This window comes from Sarcophilus harrisii, chromosome 3 (genome assembly GCF_902635505.1).
Source record: "Sarcophilus harrisii chromosome 3, mSarHar1.11, whole genome shotgun sequence".
Classification (NCBI taxonomy): domain Eukaryota; kingdom Metazoa; phylum Chordata; class Mammalia; order Dasyuromorphia; family Dasyuridae; genus Sarcophilus; species Sarcophilus harrisii.
Genome location: NC_045428.1, coordinates 602,061,059 through 602,078,750, shown reverse-complemented (window position 1 = coordinate 602,078,750; position 17,692 = coordinate 602,061,059). Strand labels below are relative to the sequence as shown.

General features: G+C 39.2%; 1 protein-coding gene across 1 annotated transcript; it reads left to right on the top strand.

The window, feature by feature from the left end:
• The first annotated feature begins 10,372 nt into the window (after positions 1-10,372).
• Positions 10,373-17,103, top strand: LOC111720166 (immunoglobulin superfamily member 1-like). Its single transcript, XM_031961778.1, has 12 exons — positions 10,373-10,406; positions 10,663-10,698; positions 10,856-11,134; positions 12,344-12,640; positions 12,956-13,249; positions 14,223-14,522; positions 14,977-15,270; positions 15,727-15,828; positions 15,942-15,969; positions 16,136-16,212; positions 16,329-16,366; positions 16,679-17,103. The coding sequence occupies exons 1-12, from the start codon at positions 10,373-10,375 to the stop codon at positions 16,808-16,810; spliced, it is 1,911 nt and encodes a 636-aa protein (XP_031817638.1). The 3' UTR covers positions 16,811-17,103.
• Positions 17,104-17,692: the final 589 nt, after the last annotated feature.

Sequence of the window (17,692 nt, the reverse complement as noted above, 5' to 3'; positions counted from 1 at the left end):
TTAACCAATAGCAGATGATTCTATAATTACTACTGTATAAAATAATTTGAAAACTGGAAGTGCTATTCTCCCTTCACTTTTATCTCTTTTTACCATTTCATTGGTAAAAAAAAAAAATAACTTTTTTTTATTTTTCTCAGAGAATTTTACTATTTTTATTAAGGTCTTAAACATGAAAAATATTAATCAACTTTGAAAGTAATGTCACTATTTTGGCACATATTAATACTATTTAGTCATGAGCACTGAATATTCCTCCAGATATTTATATTTTTTATATTTTAAGAAGAATATTGTAATTGAAATTATCATAAAAGATTTTTATATAAAAATTGGTAATTTATCTCCACATATTTTGTGTGCTTTGGAGTTATTTGAAAAGATACCATTTTATTGCTTCTTGAGTTTTGATATTACTTAGAAAATTGGTAGATTTTCGTGGCTTTTTTAACATGAAATATTTCTTAAATTGTCTTAATATCTTGGCTGGTTCCCCAGGATTTAAATAAACCCCTTACATTATCAGCACATGTAGATAGTTCTATAATCTCTTTACCTAAACCTTTAATTTTGGTCTCTTTCATGCTGTCTATTGGTAATAATTCCACATCTGTATCAAATAAAACTAAGAAGAATAAATATTCATCCTTAATTTTTATATATAATAAGAAAGTTTCCTCATTGTATATGATAAATGCATTTCATTACAGATAGACATTTCATGATATTAAAAAATAAAAACTTCTGCTAATCTTTGGAGAGTTTTTAGTACACAGGAGTACTGTACTCTATCCAAGGTTTTTTCCATGTCTATTGAGATGAATCATATAATTTTGGACTTTTTAATTTGTTTTTCAAAGAATCATATTGCTTGTTTTCTTAATGTTGAACTATCATTCCAACTCTAATATAAATTCAACTTGAACACAACAAATGATTTCTTGGGGAAATTGTTATAGTCTATTTATCACACTTTTATTTAAAAATTTAAAATTAAATATTATTAATGATATTAGTTAAAATTTTCTTCTTATGTATATTTCCCTGTTTAAGATATAAAAATTACATGTTTTCCATGAAAGGAAGCTACTAGGGAATTTTTGTCAAATTTGAGAATAATTTGAGAATTAAGTATATTAATTATTTCATAAAGCTTGAATATTTCCTGTGAATCCCTTAGGACCAGAGAGTTCCTTCCCCTAACATCTCCTGGTTTGGCAATTCCTTCTTACTTAATACCATTTATTTTTCTGAGATTGGATGATTTAAGATATTTATTGTATCGTCTGATAATTTGGCTACTTTTTGTTGTAGAAGATATTCTTATGTTCCTATTTGTTCTCAGCTTTTTTAACATGTAACTACAAATAATAGATTCAGAAAAAAATTATTTATTCTATTTCAAGGTGGTTTCATACTGTTATTTCAGTTGATATTTTATTGATTTGATTTTCTACCATCTTCTCTTTAACCAATTTGACTAAGAATTCAGCAGGTTTATTGATATTTCAAAGAACAGATTTTAGTTTTATTTATCATTTCTATGTTTTTTTTAAATTTCCAATTCATTTCTCCTCTAATTATTGTTTCATCTTTTGTGGTTATTTTATACTTCTTTGTTTATGGCCTTTGGAAGTTATAACAAATATTCAGTCAATCTTTCTCTTTCTTATTTCCTTAATGAATACTTATAGATATGTTTTCTACCATGCAGACTATTTTAGACACATCTAGTTTATTTGGCATTTATTCATCATTAAAATTTTCTTTCATATAAATATTGTTTCTTTTATTTGTTCTTTGACTCATTCATTATTTAGAATTACATTATGTAATTTTTATTTTGGCTTATGTCTTCTGTTTGAGATACCTCAACCAATTACCATATTATTATCATTGTATTTTTGACTGGTGCATTTTTGCTTTTTTTCAGTTATCTGAGAATTAATATATGTATCAATTTTATTGACTGGTTGTTGTTCTTCATTCTTAAAGAGGAACAAAATATCATCACTATGTTGGGCTCAAGGTATAGTTTGTCCTACTGTGTCTGTTCAGACCAAGATGAACTCAGAAGTTACTACAACAGACTGGGTACAAATAGCTCATGTGAACACTTAGAGAATGAAGTTGTCCCTAAATTTTAGCATTTATGATATTTTATAAATTACTGCATAGATCACAGAGCCTTCTTTGATTTGGACATACAATGGTAGAGGCCCACCATTTCCCATGTCTCACAATCAATTCAAAAATTCCTCAGAGAAACCTTAAGAAGTGTCTCAGGTATACTGGAAGAAACTCTGATACATAAATTAAAACATAGTAATAGAAATATATCTTTAAAAATAAAGATATTAATGTTGCCTCACCAGTCTTTTCTAAACCAGGCTGAATATAACCAATTATTTTTTTCCTATCTTCATGTGGAATGGTCTTCCCATATTTAACATTGAGCATATCACTTAAATTCACTGGGCCAGAATTTCCTGAGCTGTAAAATGAGAGGACTGTAATAGATCATCATTGAGCTCCTTTCTATCAATAGATTTATAATTATCTACTCAGTGGATTTTCTCCACATTCTTCCTTCAGGAACACACTCATCACTGAAAATAGCATTTTGAATGCTGTCTACTTGATCATGGAGCTGTGGACTAATGACGACTGTGAAAACAGAGAAGAAGTAATTTAATAGCTGGGCAGTCAGAAACAGTTGATCACTGGACTCTCCACTAAATGCAAAGACAATACAGAGTGAAGCAGATTTTTCATACAAAAAACAAGTAACCAAAAAAGACTAATGAATTATAGAAATTTAATGTTATTATAAGCTATTATATTATGAGGCAATATTATAACATAGTATTTAACATGTAATAATATAGAAGGGCAGTATTAAATAAGTCCATGTACAAGAAGAATCGGATCCAGGTGTTACTAGAGATGTGCTTTCTGTAAGGGCAAACTTCAAAGCACTGTCTCCTGTAACTATAAATGAAAGACATGCTCGAGGTAAATTTAAGATAATCTTGGTAAAGAATGCATGTGACAATATAGGGCATCATGAACTATATTATTTATAACTCTGTTATGATGGGTACATTGTTACTGCTAGTCATGGCCATTTATGACTCTGGTTTTGTTACTGCTAATACTGTTTAAAGCTAATGTCAAACTGAAATGTCCAAGTGTGCTATATATGTTAACCTTGGGATGTACACAGTGCTGCTGTATACAGTGCCACCTTGAGACATCTGGTGTTAATGCAAGACTAATTTAAAGAGTATATAATCTCTGGATCGCAGATCAATAGACAGATTGCTTAGACAAATCCCACCTGGCTCGTACATCTTCATTTCATATCCACACTCATTCTATTCACTGAGCTGTACTCCTACATAATTATAATGATAAAAATTCAATTAACCAGGATATAAAACAGTGTATAAAATTTGGTAATCTACTGGACTGTGGTAATTTAAGTACCTTGTTTATTTTATAGATGTCTAATTTGATGTGAATTATGAAATCCTAATTTTAACAAAAAGTTTTGAACCTTCATATAGTTCATGTCAATGTAACAGAAAAGCAGTACTTCTTTCACCAAAATGTTATTTGATTGAGTGCAAACTGCATGTTGATTTAAAATTGTGGGGGGAAAATGAAAATAAAGTATCTTCCCATTAGCATTGATAAGTAATGTTATCAATTTTTCATCCCCATTTATAACATATAGAGAATAAATGCCTACTTCTACTTTGAAAAAATAGGTAATCTGGTTTTTAAAGGAAGGATTAGGGATTTTCCAAGTTGAGAAATAGAGAGAATGAGTTTTGGTCAATTTAGGAACAGTACAAGAAGATTTTGAAGTCATCTATTCATGAAATGGAAAGATCTTGATTAACTGCATGCACTAGCATATATAAAATATACATGGTTTGTACAATATAGTTTCCCATGGTGGAATAACAGATTAACAGTTGGAGAAGAAGACATATAATAGCACAACACAAAGTCAGATTTCATTAGATAAAATCTGATTGTTTCTCTTGATTTCCATACCAAATCAACTTCATTTGAGCTATGTTTTTCATTTTATCTCATTAATGCCAAATTTTCATTAAGGGGAAATGATATAACTCTAGCCTAGTTCCAGTTAATCACATATCTATAAATTAATTCAATAGGATTTCTCATATCTAAAGAATCAGAATATGAATTGTGTAATAAGACCAGTAGTTTCATTTTCTCCCACAACTTAGGGCAATAGTAAATGCATAACACAGAAGTAAAAATCATACATAAAGCAAGAATAGCCTGTGTGCCTAGGTTGGGGAATAACTCATTTCAGTGAAACTAAGTAAAACAAGAGGGGGGATTCTACCAAGGGTATTTTGGGTCAGGTAGTGGTGTCTCCATTATAATAAGTTGAATTTCACAAAGAATCATCATAATTTCTCCTGACTGGTTAATAAAACAATCCTACATATTCTAAATCATTATAGAGGAAGGGAAACATAGGACTTATCTCCATAGATGAAAAATTGACCCAGAGCTACTAGACTCCATATAAGATTGGTGGGAGCTGAACTTTGCCCAGAAAAACAATTGAGGTGTTGACATGTCTAATCCAGGCTAGGCCAGATAGGTTTGCTAAGGAAACATACTTGTGCTCATGTATGGTGTTCTCTTCTTTAAAATATAATGGTTCTCTCTGAGCAGGTTTCTTGGGGAGGTTTTCTGGAGGCAGCCTTAGTTTTGGTTCTGAGTAATAATCACTCCAAATGCAGCCAACTGATAAAATCCAAACGTTTATTTCTTTTCTCTTTCCTTGGGCCCGGTTAGCTTTCTTAGAGGCCTATTTCTCTGCTTGGTTCCAAGAACTCTTGTGGCTTGTCCTTTGCCTCTGCTTTCTTCAGCCTCCAGCCAGCACAAAGGTGGAAGATGGAATGAATCTGACTTTGCCTCCGAGAGTGGGCTTGTGGGCTTCTGTATCTCCCAGAGTGCTCTGTGGCTCTGAGATCTTCTTGCTTATATGCTGTGCACTGAGTACACACCAATCATCATATCACTGGGAAACCATTATTTGCTGTATGATTAAATCAATGCTAAACTAAATTTAAACATTGTCTCCTCAATTTCACTTAGTACTTTGTTTCAAGTTCTGGCCCATAACATCTCCTTGTAGGATCAGATCAATCATACTGAACCATACTAAATTAAATAATTATTGTCTCTATCAACTCTAATGAGTTAACATTTTGTAAGGATTCCAACATTCATGGTCCGCATAATTCTTGTAGAAACCAGATCTAACACAATGCAGAGGTTCACCTTAGTTATACTAAAGATTGCAATGCTGTGGATCCAATCACATACTTTACCATAGTCAAAGGTGTTACAGGGGTCATGGTCTGGAGATCTACATAAAGGAAAAGGTGGAAGAAGCATACTCATAGAAGCAAACCCAAAATAAGAGACATTGCAATGTGTTTTGTACTACCTAGAAAGTGTTTACCTTCAATTAAATGTAGTCATTTCCCAGACAAGTAAAAGTCATGGACATAGGGCTTGTCTAGTTTAGTATCTTCATATTATGGGCATACAAGTTATACTGAACTAAAGTTAAATCTGCAAAGGTTTACTGAATCTTTGTTGTGGGAGAGTATTATTCTCTGTGATGGATACAACATCGCATATGTTGTTAGGTCACTCCTTGTTATAAATGATGACATACCCAATAGCCATAAGGTCCAATAACTTCAAGTGATGTAAAGTCTGCTCTGTTTCACCATGCATTTTAATAATAGCACTGACTCTTTTCCAATATTCATGAAAGAAAATGGGGAAAGAAAGTAGAATGGATAATAGTGAAACTAAGCAATAACAAGAAAGTCCATATTTACACCATGTGATAATGATGGTACTCAGGCATAGAATAATAGGTATAACAAATAGTTACAAAGTAAAAGGAAACCATTCTGCCATGTGTGACAAAATCCTCAACCAGAAAAATCCGATGAAGGAAGGAAATTACTTTCCAGGTCCTCCATCTTCAAGTCCTCCTAAGAATAACAAAAAATACCAGAATCAAAACAATATAACAAAGGTTACAAATACCATTCATCACAATTAAACTGATTCAAATGTGAAACATAAAGCAAGTTGTAGAGAAAAAAAGCATTCATCTTCCTAAATATATGAGTTTACCAGAAAGATGAGTGTTTATTGCTTCTTCAGTGTCCTGAGAAGAGGGGAAAGACAGGGAAAAATTATCAGAAGTAAAAATGATGAGGACAAAAATAAAATAACAAATAAAATAAAATATAAACATAATAAAAATATAAACATAACAAAAATAAAATAACATAATAAAATAACAAAAATAAAATCACATAATGCATTGTGATCTATAGAAGGAGCAGGTTTTTCCATTTGTCCACATGTCTTTTTCTTGATATTAGTTGAAGCAGGAGTGGACAGAACACTTGGAAGAGATCTTCCTAGGCTGGCTGAAATCCACTGATTCAATAAAAAATTACTCTTAATGCAGATAGACTTCATCTCCAGGATGGAAATCATTCAGTGAAAAGTGTGAACAGAGGTCCCAAACATGTGGAAGAGGTCCCAAACATGTGGCAGAGGTCCCAAACATGTGGCAGAGGTCCCAAGCATGTCAGAACTCTCTATCCACTGGACCTTCTGTTCAGTGCCCTCCTTATCTCTACCTTCGCCTATTTCTTTAAATATGCTTTAATCTTGCTTCCAAACCCAATAATAAACCTCTTTTATCAATCTAAGAAATAAAAAAAGAAAAGTGTGGAGGGCTAGTTCATACTGCAGCTCCTGCACAGATCGTTCTTTGTTGCTCTGCTAAAGTTCCTATATCTAACAATAATAGCATTTTCAACAGTGTTCTGAGAACCTGTAACTTCAGCATCACTTCTCTAAATATGAAGGGGGATTTCAGGAGCATACGGGGTTGCTGTCTCACCATAGTGTTTATACCTCAAACTTTCCATTCCCTAAAATTACCAAATCATTAAATGGAAAAAATACATGTTTGACTACATAAATATGCTTATGTCTGTAAAGAGATATATGATTGTTTGGACTCTGTGTCAATTCCGCAATGCACTTCCCCTGACCTTTACCTCAAAGGTTCTCTCTGCTCATTATAGAAACTACTCATATACCATATTCGTATAAAATATTTCCACATCCTCAAACATTAGGGGTATCTATGTCTTTCACACTAGCTTATATCTACCCCCTTCGTGTCATTATTTTGTAGTGATCCTGTTTTATATTTATTTGATCTAAACACCCACTTATGTACAAGTTTTATTTAAAAATTTGGAAGCTCCTTTAGCATGTTTCTGCCCTTCTATCCAAAGGTGTTCAATCATGTGTAACCCCCCCTTTTCCTTACAACAAGAATGAAAATTAAGTCAATCATATTTTTACAGAAGTAAAGGGCTATTTACTACTTTCCAGTGTCTCCACTCAGAATTCTGAGCCCAAGGTTACCCAGGAAAAAGCTATCTTGCTGAGAAGCAGACCCTTTCCTACTATATCCATCGATTTCAAATTCAGTCCCTCTTATATCCAGTCCACATTCCCCAAGTCTCACTTTATGCCTTTGGGAATCCCACTTTGGTTATTAACAAGCTTCCATTCAAGGAAGCTCTGTCTTCCACCCCAAAATCATTTTGCATAAATATCTTGTACTGACAAGTATATTCAATATATTTTTACCCTCATCAAGACAGAATAAGCTCCATAAGGACAATTCTGTCTCTCTTTTCTTCACATTCGCAGCACCTTGATTAATAAATGGTCATAAAGGCCCATGACCTGGGACTTATCTAGGGAGGATTTTAGGCAGAAAAGTGTTGTCATAATATATAGGAATCCCAGCTCAATTATATGTTGGCCCAAAGGACTCTCAAGACATCCTTGTCAAGAGAAAACATTCAGGATAGGTACAATGGCTGATGGAAACACCAACAGAGAAGTCAATTGCTGTCTACTATGGCTGGCCATTCCAGGGTTAAAAAGTGCTGCATTGTAGTGTTTTACGGGAGATGGTGTAATTGAGGCCTTTAAATACCTAGAAGTAAAATACAAAAAATTCTACAGTATTTGGTGACAGATTCTTGACTTCAACTAATTTAGAGTCAGAAAGACATGAGTTCATGTTTTACCTTGGACATTTATTAGCTCTGTGAATCTAGGCAACTAATTTAACCTCTGGAGGTGATATAGAACTTTTCTTCCATTTTTTGTGACAATTACATGATATATGTAAAGTGCTATACAAAATGGAAAGTGCTGTATAAATGATAGCCATTGTTGTTGTCATTGCTGTTGTTCTTTTTTATGTCATTCATTCTAGGAAAGCAGAAGATGAGGCTGTGTTTTTAATGCTTCTTCTAAGGAACAAATTGTGGTTGCTCGTTAGCTTATCCGATCTGTCATTCTTTTTTTAATTTTCTTAAATTTTTACTATCTTTCCATTTAAAGTCCTGAGGGATAGGTTTCTATTTTCCTCCATTTATTTTATTATTTGACACAAAAGTAATTTTAAGCACTCCAAATATAAATGCAGAATTATGTATCTTCAGTTATTTTACCTTAATCTTCTTGAATGCACTCCACTTTTTATCACTTCCCTTTGCCTCATCCTCAAACCTACTTCTACAAAATTAACAAATGGGAACATTTTTGAATATGGTATATAAATGTTGTGGTATATTATTGTTCTATAAAAAATGATCAGCAGGATAATTTCAGAAAGGCCGGGGAAGACTTACATGAACTGGTGTCAAGTGAAGTGAGTAGAACCAAGAGAATGTTATATATAGCAACAAGAGTATACGATGGCAATTCTGATGGACATGGTTTCCTTCAACAGCAAAGTGATTCAGGCCAGTTCCAGTGGTCTTCAGATGGAGAGAGACATCTGCAACTAGAAAGATGACTGAGGGGACTAAGTGTGGATCACATGGCATTTTCACTTTTTGCTATTTGCAAGTATTTAATTTTCTTACATTGGTCCCTTTTTATCTGATTTTACTTATCATTTTTGATGATACTTGTAGAAACATGTACTGAAGAATCGCACGTGTTTAAGTGAGAGTAGTACATCAATCTGCAAAATCATAGAGCCTAGAAGTTCATTCAGAAATTTATTTTTGTGCTCACCAATAAAGTATAACCTCCATAAAGGAGTGTCCTTTCTCAATGCATTCCCAGCAACTCCAAAGGGGAGAAGACAAATTGCAACTGGTCATTGAGTTTGATCTGGGTCTTGTCTAGGTGGGATGCAGCCCATCTAATGGAATTCTGAACCAGAAAAGTATTGAGTAATGATGGACAAGGCAAGCCAGAATAGTCAGTAGTGTCCTGACTGACGCCTGAGATGTCCTGGTCAAGGCTCTATTGTCAAGGTAGGTGCAATGACTGACCATAGAGCAATCGGAGCATCTAAGACTAAGGGGGGCCAATCCTTGACTGAAAAGTGTGCCCACTGTAGTATCCTACAGGAGATGCAGTCACTGAGCCATTTATATATCTGGAAATAGATGGCAACAGATTCCTACGTTATTTGCTTGATTTATGATTTTAACTGACTGGAAATCAGGAAAGGCTGAGTTCAAAACTTATATAGTTATAAGCTGTGTGAGCTGAGACCAAAAAATTAACTCTGTGCCTCAGTTTTCTCATCTGTAAAATGGGGACGCCATAGACTCTGCATTCTAGGCTGCTCAAATATGTTGAGAGCCTATTTGTAAAACATTTGCCAAAACGAAAGTACTATAGAAATGATATCCATCATTATTGCTTTGTTGTTGTGCTTGTGTTGTGGACGATGAGGTTCACACCAAGACAGTAGGAAATGACACAGAGACAAAATTCATACCATGAATGGAACACATGCTCACCCTCCATCTGAGCCAACAGTCAGAGGGCAGGTGCTGGGACTCTGGTGTTAAGCCTTTGTGCCCAATCTTGGTGATTTCAGGGAGACGCTACTTAAAGGAGATGTTGGTCCTTTCATGGAACAGAGAAGCATTTCTGGAGACCCTAGACCCCCTTCAGTTGTCTTTAACACTAAATAAATATCCATCAGTTTCCCCAGTCCTTGCCAGGTTCCATGTACCATAAGCCACCCTGATCCCCTCAGAACTCAGCCTTGAAGGACCATGGTCCCTTTCATCATATAAGAGCGGAAACTGTGGGGACTGGGTTAAGGGGCGTGAGGCAGCAAGGCTGGGCCACATCCTGGGCCAGCCTCCATTTGACCAGCCTTTTGTGCTCTGAACAGTTTAGGCTACACAGACCAGGACAGAGCTAATGACCCACCATGGACTCCACAGTGACTTTCCTGATCTCCATTGGTGAGTCTCCAGGGCCAAACCTGGGCAGGGAGGGACATTGTGACAAAACCCTGGGCAGTTGACCTGACAGACAGGGAGATAACCTAAGGAGGACCCAGAAGCACCAGGGGTGAAGCAGGACCCCAGTTTCTGTTCAAATGGCTCCTCCTTCATATTCTGACCAAGGCAGAATTACAAGTCAGGGGCTTTACAAGAGCCAGGGATGGAGTCAGAGTGGGATGGAGGGAACCATCAGTGACTGGAGTTTCTCTTACAGGACTGTGCATATGCTGGGAAGCTAGGACACAAATGGGTGAGTCCTGCTCCCAACATCCCACTGTATTTTTTTTCATGTTCTGTCCCAAAATAATGCAGAAATTTACTCACAGGGTAGAAGCTTAAGAGTGAAAAAGTAAAAGATTTATGGGGTGAGACAAATCCCGAAAAATCTGGAATCTTTTCCTTCACAGGCACTCTTCCCAGGCCCTTCCTTTGGGCTGACCCAAGTCCTGTGGTCCACAAAGAAGCAAATGTGACCCTCAGGTGCCAGGGCCAACCAGGGAGTGACAGATTCCAGCTCTGGAAGGATGGAGAGCTCGGAGAGGAGAGAAATGACTCGTGGTCATGGGGAGACTTTGTGCTCAGGAGTGTGGATGACTTCAATGATGCAAGAAGCTACAGATGCCGCTCTGGACAGGGGTCCTTGTGGTCAGAGCTCAGTGACCCCCTGGACCTGGTGGTGGTGACAGGTGAGAAGGTGCTAGTGTAAAACCATCCTTGAGCACAAGGAATAAGACTTGAAAGAGGAGACACAGGTCCCTCTTTATAGAGTCAAGTTATAAATGGGGCAAACCCTCAGTTTTCCTATCTTCCTCCCCTTACCATCCACAACTTGCAAGGTTTAAAAAACCCATTGTACGTGACCTCACATTTTGGATTTTGAAATCTTTCTTCTCAGTAACTCTATGGGGAGGAGAGGTTTTTCTTTTCTCGTTTAGCTATAGAGAAACTGAGGCCTGAAGAGGAGGTAAAGAGACTTGAATAAGTCAGAAGGTTCTTTAGTGTCAAGGTCAGGATTTAAATGCATTTCTCCTATCTCCAAATCCAGGGATCTTCCCCTACTTGCCCAGTGTTCCCTGGTGATGCAACCATGACAGCCATGTTGCTCCTCCCTCAGAAGACACACAGCAGCCTTTGGGAGAAGGGGTGCACAGTTTTACTAGAGCCCAACCTGCCAACAGCCGGCCTGTTCAGTTTTATCTCCCATTGTTCCCCTCTGTCCTCCCTACATTCCAACCAGCCTGGACAGATAGCTCACCCACATCCCATCATGTCCCATGACTCTGCCTTTACAAACACAGTTGCCTCTGCCTGTGGCACCTTTACCACCTTTACCCTCACTTTCCTCCACATGCTTGAAGCTAAAGTCAGACTCTGGATGCGCCAGGATGTGGTCTCTGATGGCATCACGTGGCAACAGTCTGGCGCAGCATGCTGCCTTCTCTCATGCCCACTCTAGCACTGGGGCCATTCCCAGCACTCCAGGCTGCCATCCATCTCTGTGTTAAAAGGCAGCCACTTGAAGGAGGAAAGTGCCTAATATTGGGAGTCTGAGAGAGGGGGCTCGCACCCTCCCCCCTCCCCAGTCCTGGCTGGGTGACTGTGGCTCAATTCCTGACTTTCCGCACCTCGGGCTACCACTCTCATGGTATGAAGTTCATGGGCAGGATTCTCTAATGGGGCCATTTGAGCTCAAATCCCTGTGATCCCTGAGATTGGGAGCCCCTTCAAAGTCTTTCTAATGACCTGAGAGTTGAGTTACTGAACAATTAACAGGCCAACAGGACTGGACACAGAGGCATGGCCAGGAACCTCACAGACCAACCTCCCCATTCTCAGCTCTGTTTCAAGGAATGACAGAGTTCTGTTCTATAACTCCCTTCCTCCTTTCACAGAAGCCATCCCCCGACCCAGCATTTCAGCCTCACCTGACTCCATAACATCTCCAAGCACAACAGTGACCATCTGCTGCCAATTCCCATCACTGTCATCCTCTCAGAGCTACAGTGTTGCCCTCTTGGAGGCAAAGAGCCTGGAGCCCTTACAGCTACAGAACCTTACAGGAGGACAGGCTGCTTTCTCACTTCCATCTGTGAGGACCGAGGACAGTGGGAGCTACAGCTGTATTTTGTACAGGAAGACACCCCCCTACAGCGGGTCATATCCCAGCCATGCCCTGGAGCTCAATGTGTTGGGTGACTACATGAAAACCCCCTAAGTCTCCAATTCCATCCCCACATAAGAGGGTCCACAGAGCTATGGGAACAGCATAAAATCCAGGGATAAGTGAAGGGATGGTTTGGGGGAGGAGAGAACCTAGAACCTTCTCCGGTTCTATATGGTCTCAGCTTGGGGCCTCAAGACAATAGAGGTGATCCCAGCTCAAGCAGGCCCCAGACCAGAAAGTGAAAACCAAGGCAAAATTTCTGGCACACCTTGCAAAGGGGGGTGAAGGGAGGAGTTCTAGAAATGACATTTGACCTTGACTTTTGGCACCCTCTTTTCCTCAGGACCATTCCCCAAGCCCACTCTGTTGGCCCAATCTGGCCTTGGGGTGACCCCAAGGACCAACATCATTCTGTGGTGCTCCAGACCCAGGCTATCTTCATTTCAAAAGGTGACTTTCACTCTGTGGAAGTCTGGGACCCAGGAACCCTTACAACAGCAGCCCACAGCAGATCTCTGGACTGACTTCTCCCTCTCCTCTCTGAGCCCTGAGGACACTGGGAGATACAGGTGTGCTTACAGGACAGCCTCTGGGAGATTATCAGAGCCCAGTGATGCCCTGGAGCTGGTGGTGCCAGGTGAGAGTTGTGGGGGCCCCAGAATAATTCTATGATCCTCCTGCTCTCTGCCCAAACAGGGGTGATACTGGGACAAAGCCATGGTCCCTACACAGCCAGCTCTGCCCTGGGGCAGCTGACTCAGGACTCTTGGAAGACATGAAATATTTTATTGTGATTTAAAATATTCAGGAAAAGCTAAAGATGGGACCGGAGTTGGGGTGTAGGGAAACAGTCTCAAAATCCAGAGCTTAAAGGGTCTTGGAGTTTCTTCAGGAAAAATCCTCCCATTACCATAGAGCAAATGAGGTCCTGAGGGAGAAAAGGATTTGTGCAAAATCATAGAACTAGTGAGGGACAGAGAGGGGAGACAGGTCTTTGCTTTCTCACACCTGGATCCTGATCTGAGGTCTGAATTTAGGTTGAGCTCTGGGGCTGTCTGTGATAGCCCCGAGAAGGAGGGAAGGGACATGATCTTCCCTCTCAGGAGGCATCAGATGCATGAGATCATCTCATGCCGGGTGAGTTCCCTCCAGTTTCACAGGCTCCTCAGATCTCTGGCTAATGTCAGTCAGAAATCTTCTCAAACATCTCATGCACAAAAGACTCAAATGAAACTCATTGCTCAGGATTAGAAGCTGGGCTGGGAGTTTGAAAGACTCATCTTCCTATATTCAAATCTGAGCTCCATGCCATTAGTACCTGAGTGACCCAGAACACATCATTTCACTCTGTTGGTCTCAGTTTCCTCATCTGCAGCTTGAGTTAGAGAAATGACAAAGCTTTTTCTCCAATATCTTTGCCAAGAAAACTTTAGATGTCCAAAACAATTGGACATGATTGAAAAAACAACTGAATAACCAGACTGAGTCTCGGACAGGCACAGGGAATGAACCATGGAGACATGGGGACTGGGAGGCAGGGCAGGGACTTGACTTCTGTGTCCTGATCTCCAGCTTCCTCCTCCCACACCCCAACCTTGTTCCCTTCTCAGGATCTCTGCCTAAGCCTTCCCTCTCAGCCCTCCCAGGCCAGATGGTGGAGCCTGGGCAGCATGTGACTCTCCAGTGCAGGAAGCCCCCTGGGTCAGCACTCTGGAGAGCCACATTCACTCTGCTGAAAGTGGGCAGCCCTCAGTCCCTGCAGAGCCAGAGCCCAGCTGGGACCTCAGCTGACTTCCCCCTCCTGTCTGTGAGGGCCCAGGATGTCGGCAACTACACCTGTGTCTACTATGGAAGGATGGCTCCATACCAGGTGTCTGAGCCCAGTGATGCCCTAGAGATCTGGGTGACAGGTAAAGGTTCTTCATGTTCCCAAGACATAAATTAGAGGAATTAGAGATAGGATGGAGGAACAGCCAAAAAGCATCTGTGAAGACATGTTTGGGGCTCATTCCATGATCACGAAGTAGGGGTTCAGACACAAATGGGTGTCACTTAGAAAGCAGAGAGAAGAGGAGGAAAAATGGAACTGCTCAAGTACTGCACCCCTCTCAAGGGACAAATATGCAAGGAAAAATTACCTTTTTATTCCTGGATTGCCTCAAAGAACACTTAAGGTTTAATATCTCTCCCTGTTCAGGGAGACAGACTTAGGGGAAAGAATGGTCAGAGTCAATGGAAGGAAGAGCTGATGGTCAGAGAATTCTTCAGAAATATCTACACTCTTGTTCCCCTTCCATATTCCCTCATCACAGTTATGGAGTGGGGAGGGCTTTGAAGATTTCCATGCTCTCTTTGTGCTTCCAGATGAGCTCCCCAAGCCTTCCCTCTCAGCCTCACCTGGACAAGAGGTGGTCTCAGGAACCAATGTGACCCTCCTTTGCTGGGGACCTTCATGGGCTACTAGGTTTGTTCTGTACAAGGAGGGAGATGAGGAAATCCTGCACAGCATGGAAGCCCATGAAGGTCAGGGCCAGTTCCTCTTGACTCATGTGACCCCCAAGGACTCTGGCAATTACAGCTGCAGCTATCAGCTGGGCACCAATGAAAGTCTCTGGAAGCAGCCTAGTGATGCCCTGGAGCTTCTAGTAAGAGGTGAGAGCAGGATGATGGGAAGATGACAATAAGCACTCCATTCCTCAGACCCTGCAAAGAAAGGAAAGCATGGCCTCGGTTCTGGCCCAGAGATACAGGGTAAGATCTGCAGAGATATGGACATTGTCCTCATTTCCAGGCCAATGGAGACCCAGTGTGTGAGTTGAGACATAAAGCTTTCTTCCCTATTCTTTTCACACACACATACACACACACACACACACACACACACACACACACACACACACATATCTTTATTCTGGCTTCTGTTTATTGCACTCTGATTCCAAGAGATAACCCCTCTCTGAACAGGATTTGTACCAAAGTGTTGAATGCTAGTGGTCATGGGAGGCTGTGGAGGGATTAAGAGAAAAAAAGTCAATGATGACTATGTGGGAAGAGTGAGCATCCTTAGCAAAATTATGTATGGTGACTCTTCTCTCCACCCAAATCCATGTTCAGATTCCGGTAACAAACTCATCATCATCTTCAGCTGTGTTTCTTTTCTCCTCCTCCTCTGCCTTCTCCTGTTTGCATTCCTCTGCCATGGATCCATCTCTACGGGTGAGTTTGGGGGAGAGAGGAGAAAACAGAAATAGATAAGGACCATATCTCTTTTTCTTCCTCTGAGGTCTTCCCTGATTTTGCTTCTTTTCTTCCCATGTCTCTCTCACCAGGGCCTTTGCAAGGATACAGCCGTCAGAGGTAAGGAAACTCAGCTCCTCTTCCCATGGCTTCCTATTCCTTCCTTCTCATGTAACATGAATGCTCTGAACTAGAAATAGATTCTGGTGAGGAGAGAAAGCTGACAGAACCTCCCAGAGTGGATTCCATCTCCTTATGCTATTTCTTGCCTTTCTTCCTACTGTAGCTGTTTTTGTCGTCCTTGTCTTCCTTGCTGTACCTGCCGGCCTCATCATCCTGAGACACCCAGAGAGGAAAGCCCATGTAAGTTATCTGGTCAGGAAGAAGACACAGTCCTAGCATGAGGGAAGAATAGAAATGGTAGAAGGGAACCCTGGTCCTGGGAGATTAGGAATAATGGAATCTTCCCTCTATCTCAGATACAGAAGTGGCTGCGGACCGACCAAGGGAACTACAGGTGAGTTAATTCCATTTACCTTAGTTCTTCTCCTCCTCCAGGACAATGCCTCTAAAATGAGAATCTCTTAAATTATTAGGAATATTTATGTAATATTATCATAAGTGTAGTTCCATAACATTTATTTCCTTCAAAATTCTTTGAAGTACAGCCCATGTATCTAAAACATGGTGAACCTATGTCACTATGAAAATGAGAAAGCATCTATAGCTTTTACCAGATGAGCCATCAAAACTTTCATGACATTAATAAATTAATAAATTAAGAACCGCAAAATTATCACTGTTTGCTGCCTCTTTCTTTCTGCTTCAGGTCCCCATGGCTGAAGAACCTCAGGGAGTGACATACACTCAGCTGAACATAAGAACCTTGAATAAGAAGAAAACTAACTACAAAAAAACTCCCACAGAAGACACTGTCTATGCCAGTTTAAATTTAGATTGAGGGTTTGGGCACCTTTTGTGAAGGAATTTTCCACTTCTGCTCTTCTCCTCTCCCTCATCCTTTTTTCATCTGTTCCCTAATGTACCTTTCCCACATTCCCATTACGGAGGAGCCATGATAACTATTAAGAATGTCCACTGGGGCATAGACTTGGGCAACCCCAGTGCATCAGTCTAAAGGTGGCTTAGAATAGAATCTGAAACTTAAAGTTTTAAGAAACAACTTAATGAAATGCTGAAACAGTGGGGAAGACAGTGAATTTTATTTTTGTTCATTGTTGCTAGTAAAGGTAATAATAATAATAAGTATTATCATTATTACTATTTTCTCCTCCTGTAAGCTATTGTGAACACCTTGCTTTGTAGTCAATGTTAGATAAAAGAGAGAATAAAAAGCTTTTATAATGGTGGGGAAAGTGGAGCCTACATGGGAATGACCTTACTATCATCAGTACTAGTTCAAAGAGAAAATAACATACACACACAATTGGGTATAAAATTATATCTTATCCTACAGGAAATTGGAGAAGGGATAAGAGAAGAAAAGGGAGTAATAGAAAGAAGGGCAGACTGGAGAAGAATTAGATTCAAAAAAATTCTTTAATTAGATTATTTGAAGAAAGAAAACAGAGAATAGAATAAAATAAGATCCAAATTGGAGGCAAATATTATTTTCCAAAATAATTGTGAAAAAAAAATTTTTGAAGCAAATTTCCCTGATAAAGGTCTCATGGACCTTTATCTCAAACATATAAAGAATTGAGTCAATTTTATAAACTTCAGAGCCATTCCTCAATCGACAATTGATTATAAAATATGGCATTGTGTAAGCTATCTTTAATCATATGAAAAGATGCTTTAAGTCACTATTTATTAAAGAAAT

Bases quoted from the DNA above. Each gene is read 5' to 3' on its own strand.
- LOC111720166 (XM_031961778.1), top strand. From the start codon at position 10,373: ATGGACTCCACAGTGACTTTCCTGATCTCCATTG. The intron at 13,250-14,222 runs GTGAGAGTTGTG...TTCCCTTCTCAG, and splicing joins CCTGGAGCTGGTGGTGCCAG to GATCTCTGCCTAAGCCTTCC. The intron at 16,213-16,328 runs GTAAGTTATCTG...CCTCTATCTCAG, and splicing joins ACCCAGAGAGGAAAGCCCAT to ATACAGAAGTGGCTGCGGAC.